The 9974-nt window shown below is 41.6% G+C and overlaps 1 protein-coding gene across 2 annotated transcripts; it reads right to left on the bottom strand.

Annotated features, from left to right (window-relative positions):
• Window positions 1–411: 411 nt before the first annotated feature.
• On the bottom strand, window positions 412–4083 carry LOC140068986 (protein kinase C delta type-like). Of its 2 annotated transcripts, none has more exons than XM_072114331.1 (3): window positions 2902–4083; window positions 1816–1974; window positions 412–820 (listed from the first exon to the last, which is right to left on the bottom strand). In XM_072114331.1, the coding sequence occupies exon 1, from the start codon at window positions 4002–4004 to the stop codon at window positions 2928–2930; it is 1077 nt and encodes a 358-aa protein (XP_071970432.1). In that variant the 5' UTR covers window positions 4005–4083; the 3' UTR covers window positions 412–820; window positions 1816–1974; window positions 2902–2927. The 2 variants fall into 2 exon arrangements, with proteins under 2 accessions (XP_071970432.1, XP_071970433.1); XM_072114332.1 differs by having other exon boundaries at window positions 412–813.
• Window positions 4084–9974: the final 5891 nt, after the last annotated feature.

The raw sequence follows: 9974 nt of genomic DNA, 5'->3' as shown, positions 1-9974 counted from the left end.
CCGCGGTCACTCAGCAGAGAATCAGACAACTCTGAATGTAATGTAGCAGCGATCCAGGATTCCCATAGACAGTAATCCTACCACTACACAACGGACATAGATGTCTGCTTCCAGTGCCATCCTGTGTGTAGTAGTGCCCGGGCACCGCTCAGAAGGGGGCGCCAGTGACATGTGTAATATACTGTAAGCAGTGACTGGCAGCTTCTCAGGAGAGGGTAGAGGGACACAATTACTGGCTGGTAGCGCCCTCTCTTCATGTAGCGCCCCCTCTTCATGTAGCGCCCCCTCTTCATGTAGCGCCCCCTCTTCATGTAGTGTGTACTCTATGCTATACAACACAGGACATACAAGGACATATTATCAGAAGGAATGAGCTACAGAACATAGAAATATCCTGACCACAGATTCCGCTAATAACCAAAGTATTTATTCAGAAACTAAACCAAGAGCAGTAACGTTCTCTTCCTCTGGTTATTGTTATGCGGATAAAGCCATTGTTATCAGAGGAGATTGGACTGAAAGGCTTTAATGCCGAGGTGAAGCCTTCCCGTTGTCCCCGCAGTTTACATTGATGCGGGTAAAAGCCGGGCAGCTGTTATAGAGAAGATTCAGCTTCTGTTTTCCTGTAGACTGAGTTGTGTGTAGCGAGGGGTGATGGAGGTGTCACAGTGACACTCTGAGGTCGGCTTGTGTGGTCACTATAGAGGTCTTCAGACGAAGCTCAGAAGCTTGTACCATCTCCGCGCTCAGTCAGGCCCCACAACTCGGTGATTCCAATCCAAAAGCATCTGCCATCTGCTTTACATCCTCTGTCTATAGGCTACAAAGAAACATACATTTATACTTTATTGTCCCAAACACAGGATTAATAGCAAGTGATAAAATGTAACAGGTCCAGCAACTCATCATATCATATACACATCAGACTATATACACCTCATATTATATACACATCATATTATATACACATCATATCATATACACATCAGACTATATACACATCAGACTATATATACATCATATTATATACACATCAGACTATATACACATCATATTATATACACATCAGACTATATACACATCATATTATATACACATCAGACTATATACACATCATATTATATACACATCATATTATATACACATCAGACTATATACACATCAGACTATATACACATCATATTATATACACATCATATTATATACACATCATATTATATACACATCATACTATATACACATCATACTATATACACATCATATTATATACACATCATATTATATACACATCAGACTATATACACATCATATTATATACACATCAGACTATATACACATCATATTATATACACATCATATTATATACACATCATATCATATACACATCAGACTATATACACATCAGACTATATACACATCATATTATATACACATCATATTATATACACATCATACTATATACACATCATACTATATACACATCATATTATATACACATCATATTATATACACATCATATCATATACACATCAGACTATATACACATCATGCTATATACACATCATGCTATATACACTTCAGACTATATACACATCATATTATATACACATCATACTATATACACAACAGACTATATACACATCATATTATATACACATCATACTATATACACATCAGACTATATACACATCAGACTATATACACATCATACTATATACACATCAGACTATATACACATCATATTATATACACATCATATTATATACACATCAGACTATAATACATCTATAGTTATTTCATTGAAAAGAAACTTACCTCATGGTTCAGTTGCCAAAAGACCAAAACTAATCATGAATGTGACCCAGTAGGGATCCAGAAGTGGTCAGGTCAGGGGGCTACATCCAAGTCCTGTTCTAGGTTGTAATCCAGGGATTTCATGTCGCTGGGGTCCAGCCTAGGACGCTGCTCCTCCGGCTGATGGATGGAGAACACAAGTGGAGGATGAGATAGTTGAACCTCAACTTTGTGGTAACATTTAGTGAAGTGAGTGAACCAGAACTCAGAAAAGGTAAGTATCTATCTCAGTCAGGCCAATCCTCACAACTCCATTAAAAAACATAAATACTTTATTATAAGGAGTATAATTTTCTTAGTTAGAAGGGAATGTAAAAAAAACTGTTACATGTTTACAGGTTAATGTTGTGTTACAATAGACAGAAACTTCATATGGAAGTAATGTTACCGGCTAGCGCTGAAATTACCAATGTTCTCCAGAAGTTGTAACATGACTCTGCTTAAGAACAATTAACAAAACCTAGTAAGGCCCCTTTCATACAAACTTATTCCAATGGAGAGGGGAAGGGTGAGGACCGCTTACCCCCTCCACTTCTCCAGCCGGTCGTATACTACAGGGGGGGCACATGTTAGTGTGAAAGGGGCCTGAGGGGCCATAAAAAATAGATAAAAATAGAAGAATAATAAATAATAAATTTCACATATACTAAAAATTATAAAAACACTTCCTCAGTTTAATAGTTTAATACTACATCTCTCCTGTGTCTGACCAGTAGGTATTACATGAGTATCCTGGTTACTACAACTTATCCCCACTCCACAGGACGGAGGAAAGTGTCTGATCAGTGGTAATCTACTATTGGGACCTTCTCCAATCATCTCCTGTACCGTGTATGAATGGAGCAGTAAGTTGTGTCTGTGCATTGCTGGGCCATTCATTTCTGATGAAGATATCACTGGGGTATCAGCGGTCTCAGTGGTGAGACCCCCACTGATCAAACCGTATATTCCTACTAATTGGATAGTGGATAACTTGTATGGTAATAGATAAATATCCCTATAACAGATAGATGTAACTTACTATACTTTATAAGACTGAATACTCACAGTGCCGCCTCCTTTCTGGATGATATTCAGGATTTTGATTCTCCGGGGATATATGGTGGTGTTATACGCAGCTGCTCCAGGTCTTCCCAATTGATGCCATTAAAAAATGGATGAGATCTAATACAACCGTTGAGTCCTAATCGTGTATTGGGATTGTAATCCAGCAGCTCCTTGATGATATTTGCAGTGTCTCTGTGAAGGCCATAGGATGGGAAAGCTGATGGAATACAGCGGGAGCTGTGGAGTCCTGTGGCCAGCTGGAAGAGCACAACCCCAAAAGAATACCAGTCCGCTGCTAAATTGTAAGCTTTTCCGGAAATAACCTCTGGAGCTACGTATCCGTGAGTACCAGTATTTCCCCAAATACCTTGTGTTTTCTTCACTGCCAGGCCAAAATCTGCCAGTTTCACATGTCCAGAGCTGGCAATAAGGATATTTGAGGGTTTTATATCCCTGTGGATATATCCTTTTCCATGCAGGAATTGGATGCCGGAGGTGATCTCTGCTGCGTAAAATTGGACACTTGATTTAGTGAGACGTCCGCTTGTTTTAAGGTGAGTTAGTAAATCTCCACCAGAGGCGAAATCCATCACAAAATAGTAGCGCTTTTTGGTGGTAAAGGACATATGGCTGTGTATTAGGAATGGGCTCCCTACTGCTATTTCCATGATCTCCTTCTCCAGGCGTAGGGCCATCTCAGCCACAAATGAGGGTCCTCTGGAAACAGTTTTTATGGCAAGAGATGTTTTTTTTATTTTATCCCAGACTTTCACCACTTGTCCAAAGGTCCCTTGTCCTATGACCTCTCCTCCTGAATATCGTTTTGTATTCATGGTAGCCCCACTATCAGGGGGGGTCACTTTGCTAGGTCCAGGCTTGGGCTCCTCTTCCTCAGCCTTTGACCCGCATCTCATCCTCTTCTGAGAAGGACCAGTAAAAGGACTTACTGGCCTTTTTCTGTTTTTTAGGGCTTTTTCAGCCTCTTCGCCTTGCTCCCTCTCTGGGCAAGGCTTCTTCTTTGGGGGCTCTGATGATGAGAGTGCCTCCCTACTCCTCTTCTTACCTCCATTTGGGTCTTCTTTAATTTTTTTTGAAGATCCCATGTCTGCAAAATTGCACACTTAAAACGCACGTCTGTAACCAACAGTCGCCAATGGAACACTGACCACGGTTGCCAGGATCAGAATCATGTAGAATCTTATGGTGTCATATTAGAACATTCTGATGTTAGTAAACCAACATAATTAACCCTTTACATGCTCGATGTCTTATAATGTGTCACTGCTCTATCTTTAACAAGTATGACTAGGGAATGGGGGTTGTATGGGGAACTATAGGCCATGCTTACTCCACTATGGATTCTGAGAAAGGAATACGCATATAAGATTTCCATTGACTTATGCAGTGCCCTGGAGCAGAGGAGCGTTGGACTATGGAAATTTGTGGACATATGAATATTTCCCCTATTAAACCATTTCTTACTTTATTTCACATTAAGCTCTAGTGTTGTGTGATATACATTCTGCTTACCAGTACGGTGTCTATATAGAACTGTAATTGGGCAAATATTGAGAAAAATGATAGAATTCATGACAGTAGGGGTAATGGGTCCAGTAGAGTGTTTGGTGAAGATATTTTATGGGTGAGGCAAACAGCGTCTTCATCAGGCCAGAAATGTAATAGCAGCAGGATACGGAGACTCGGGCACAGACTCACCAGTATCCTGATGCTATTATTTTTCTAGCCTGACGAAGAAGGCATTGCGGCGTTGAAACACGTAGAGGCAGATTAACTTTCCTGGTCCTGTCACAATCCCGTGGTGCGTTGTCCGACGAGGATTCGGGTCTGCCGCGATTCACTAAGGTTGTGCGTCAAATTTCCTGCATGTGTGGCTTCCGCGCTGAGGTCCGCCGGAGTTCACCTTCTTCTTCCCGATGCATGTGAGTGCTGATCTTGCGACACAATTCCGTTTTTAAATTCCGTGGTTTGTCCGAATCTGTCGGGTTGTCCGACGGCCATGCCCCCCGATTTCTGTCTCATGCAAGCCGGCACCGATGCGCCACATTCCGATCGCATGCCCCAAAAACCCGGGGCAATTCGGCCCAAAATGGAAATATTCGGGAAACCCGCCGGAATTGCGGTCTGCGGACCCTTAGTAAATGAGCTCCATAGCATCAGCAATAAAAGGTCTTAACTGTAAACTCTATTGGACCCATTATTTTTCCTCTGGACATGAGACCATTTTTCTCTAAACATAACAACTTACTTAACTAGCTGGACCCCCTGGCAAGCGCCCACTCTAGGGCTAGACACTGCAACCACAACCACACCAGTCACCCATTAACCGCAAAGTATATTAAAAAGAACCTACTCCTACACGTTTCTTTTTTCCCCCCTTATTACTATTATAAACCTGTAGAAAGGGTTAATGAACATTGAGTAAAAAATTTCTGACTGCACATCTCTAAACTAAAGAAAACTGGTAATTTCCCACAGCTATAGTAGAAAATGTTTTGGGGGGGGAAAAGATTTGCTTACTGCAAAAGCAAATAGACTGACAGGTGCTGTCTGTAGACTTGTTTACCTCTTTAGAGAGATGGGGACACCCTGACATACACCCTTCGGCCACCGTACCAGCCTTCAGAGTAAGTGAAGGACAGACGGTCTCTGGTGGACTCAGCATAGCACTGGGGCCTCATCTAACCCGGTTGCTGTACTTATAGAAAGACACTTTCTAAACGGTGGCAGTGAAGGCAAATGTTTCTTCTTCCACCAAGAAAAATGTTTGTGTATATTCCTTTTACAATGACTCAGGTTAGTTCTGACAGGATTTGTCTCCACATCAGGATGTCTGCTGCTTGTCCTTCTGGTATCCAATTCTGACTGGACAAGCTGTTGGACCAGGTCAACCACTGATGCATTGGCGCTCTCCAGGGCAGGGGCTCAGCTTGTTCACACATTTTTGGTGCCAGATTTTGGTCCCAGGGACAGAAATTGGTCTCGGCACCAGAAATATATCTGCACAGCTCCACAATATTAAATTTGTATTTTTCCGAGAGGAAGACAGTAACCAAGTCGGTGCAGACACCAACACTCACTAACTAATAAGAGGACATCTCTTATTAACCTCTTACTGACCAGTGTAGATGTCTTTATACACTTAGGGGGGATTCTTGATTTCTTGGCCATAGATCACAGGCTCTAAGATGACCACAGAGGCTACTAGGTCCTTTATCTTAAACTTTAAAAACAGAAACTTTTTACCAGAATAAAAAATATTGGAATAAATATGAAAATACAATCAACAGAAAATCCGCTGTAAGAAAATCTGTTTTGGATGCCCATATCAGCCGCTCACAGCTCAGATCTCACAAATCTGCTCTGTGATTTTTATCACTTTATATGTTTTCTAAAATACATTGGGGGTCATTTATTAAGGGCCCGATTCGCGTTTTCCCGACGTGTTACCCGAATATTTCCGTTTTGCGCCGCTTGTACTTAAATTGCCCCGGGATTTTGGCGCACGCGATCGGATTGTGGCGCATCGGCGCTGGCATGCGCGCGACGGAAATCGGGGGGCGTGGCCGAACGAAAACCCGACGTATTCGGAAAAACCGCCGCATTTAAAAACCGAAAATGTGTCGCATAAGGACCGCTTACCTTCACCTGGTCCAGCTCGGTGCATTCCGGCGCGATGAGTTTACTTTCAGCGCAGCAGCGCCACCTGGTGGACGGCGGAAGAACTACCTTATTAAATCCCGGCCGGACCCGAATCCAGAGCGGAGAAGCCGCCGCTGGAACGCGAATGGACCGGGTAAGTAAATTTGCCCCATTATGTTTTTCTAATATACACACAAATTGTTGCAAATTGTTATATCAGAAAATCAATATTTATGTCAAATAATTTACCACATATCACACAGATTGAGAAAAATCAAGTAATCAACAGATATCATCAATTTAATTCCCGAATTGCCCTCCCTCTTCATTCCCTGTTTCCATACATCTGCAATGTGTTCTTCACACATATTGTTCTGCACATCCTATTGTGCAGAACACTGTTCGGCACTCGTGTCTTCGGATAAGTTATCAGATGTACGCAAACATCTGCAATGTATTCTTCACTGTGTTCTTTCAATGTGTTCTTCACTTAAATGATCCTGTGTTCACTGTTTTCATTGTATTCTTCACTGTTCTTCACTGTGTTTTCTTAATTAAATGCTCAATCTCGAGCCGGCGAGATACTCGTCTGAGCAACGAGCCGTTTCAAGTTCAAGCTCGGACGAGTATACTCGCTCATCTCTAGTTGCTATGGATGGCAAAGACCAAAGAGTTTTCTTTAGACATTTTCAGAAATCTACCTAAACATACTCTGCTCAAAAAATAATGGGAACACTCAGATAACACATCCTAGATCTGAATGAATTAAAATACCTATAAAGGTAGATTGGGTGGTAGGTGGATCAATGGGACGTGAGGATAGCCCTTTTAAGGGCTAATCCTCACGTCCCCACACTTTTTTGTAGCCTCTTTTCCCCTCCTACTCGCCCATCTTCGGCGCGCAGCTCCGCGTAGCTTCGTGCCCTCGTCCGGCAATCCTGCCGTCTGCGCATGCGCAGAAGAGCAGGCCCGCGCCTGCGCGGTCACTGCTCCGAAACAGGCGCGGGCCTGCTCTTCTGCGCCTCTGCGCGCCGAAGATGGGTGAGTAGGAGGGGAAAAGAGGCTACCGGGGCGTGGAGTAGCCGCCTCTTGTAACCTCAGATGCGGCTACTCCACGCCCCAGTAGCTGCATAAGTAAATTTGCATAAAAGTTAACAAAAAAGTGTGGGGATGTGAGGATTAGCCCTTAAAGGGCTATCCTCACGTCCCATTGATCCACCTACCACCCAATCTACCTTTTATAGGTAGATTTGTGGTGGTAGGTTGCCTTTAAATATTCTCATTGAATACTTTGTTCTGTACAAAGCTGAATGTGCTGATAACAAAATCACCAAAAAATCATCAATGGAAATCAAATTGATTAACCAGTGGAGGCCTGGAATTGGAGTCACCCACAAAATTAAAGTTGAAAAACACAATACAGGCTTATCCAACTTTGATGAAATGTCTTTTAACCCCTTAGCGCTCTGCGTCTGATATATCGGTCGCTGAGCGCAGTGACGGTTCTGCTCGAGATCTGAGCCAAACCGGTTAGATAAATATGTTACCTGCGATAAAGTTATATGAGTATATTACACACTAAAATGTCTGAAGAACGTTGTGGTGGAATGAAAAGAAACCAAATTCTAGCAACTGTCTCCACCTCTAGCTATATGAGAAAAATGAGGACCTGCTTCCAGGGCAAGTAAACCAGCAGCATTTTATGTTTTCAGTGTGACTTATATCCAGGACTCATCTCGAATGATCATTGCTTTGCTTCGTCGAAACCAAGAAGGGTACATCCTCAGTGGCATAATTAGGAAAGGCAGGGCCCCATAGCAGTCTTCTAAATGGGGCCCCCTTAGACCCTCAGTAAATATACACATTTGTTTACTCACAACCTTATATGAACACATTTATTCACTGATATATACATTTATACACACAGATCTGTCCCTGGGGCCCCCTAACACTGCAGGCCCCATAGCAGCTGCTATGGCTGCTACCGCTGTAGTGTCGCCCCTGTACATACTACTTCTGAGTAGCAAAATTCCTTTAATTGTAAATAAACTTTTCTGTAAAGAAACTTAGAATTGGCATAAAAAACAAGTTGTAAAGTAAAAACAAATGTAAGAAGTTTGCCCCTGTATAAGTATTCAATCTGGAATGATTTCACGCCTGCCTGTGTGTTACCAGGATTTACTGGTGTCTTAATTTATGACGTTCATGAAAGGATAACAAAATCTCCAATGACTGCAAACTTTTATTAGAACTGAATCAGCATAATGCAGGATATATTCATAGCCAGATGTACAATACAGGTGAATAAGATACTACATGGATAGTCACAGCTTAAGAAAATATGGCACTTTGATAACTTTTATAGATGTTCAATACTCTGGGCACCTTACACTCTTATTTTCATTGCTGATTTGCATTTCTAAATTACGTCACAAACATAAATAGTATATATATTTTTGGATTGGCGCACTGGGTTAGAATCTTTAAATGAGTGAAGTTAATGTCGCTGGTATCTTTAGCAAGGTGGCCTGCACCCAAACTACCAAGTGGTTTCCACAACAGGAGGAAGCCACAAAACGTAAAGACAAAAGTATTTCAGATACCTGCGCCAAATATGAACATGTATGCAGAATATCTATAAGGTACTAGTGGAACGCAAAAAGTAGGTATGTACACTCTAACAGTACTGTAGTTGCTCTACCATATTCCGCTATTATATGGAATAACACAAATATGTTGCTCTACAGCAAGACTTGGTAATAGTATGGTGGTTACCTGGTTCCTGCGGCTATTTATCAGTTTGCGATGTCTCTTTAATGGAGTAGTAGTCCGATATTCTGAATATACTTGCTAGGTTTTTAATTGTTCACTGGTGTCCGCGTTGTTTGGGACCTGTGGAGGAAAGCCCCGGCCGGTGGATATACCTATACACTTGGTTCCGGCAGTTCTTCGTGTGGTGACGTCACCAGAAGCTACGGTAAGTCCGAAAGGACACAATCTCCTACGCGTTTCGGAGGATACTTCCTCCTTCGTCAGGGAATCTTGTTGCTCCGGATTGGTCGTAGTTTTATAGCTCGGAACCAGGTTCGTGAACTTTGTATAATTGAGTGCCGTGGTAACGATATGTGATACAATGGTTATATTATGTTATCGTAAATAAATAAATATTGGTAACTGTGGGCAACGTTTTATATAGTTGCTAAAACTTGATTAAACTTTATTTTATGCCTTAAAATTAAATTTCATAAAAAGACGTAAAAAATTAAATAAAATCACTCAAAATTAAAATTGGGTGCATACGGGTTATCGTTGGCTAATATATTGTAAATATATTTATTTATATTTACATGAACCCAAAGAGTTCTATTTCTTGATTTAACCCCGTTGGGGCCAGTGTGTCCAGTAAAAATATC

This window comes from Engystomops pustulosus, chromosome 7 (genome assembly GCF_040894005.1).
Source record: "Engystomops pustulosus chromosome 7, aEngPut4.maternal, whole genome shotgun sequence".
NCBI lineage: Eukaryota > Metazoa > Chordata > Amphibia > Anura > Leptodactylidae > Engystomops > Engystomops pustulosus.
The sequence above is the reverse complement of the archived record's forward strand: the minus strand, read 5'-3'. Positions and strand labels throughout refer to the sequence as shown.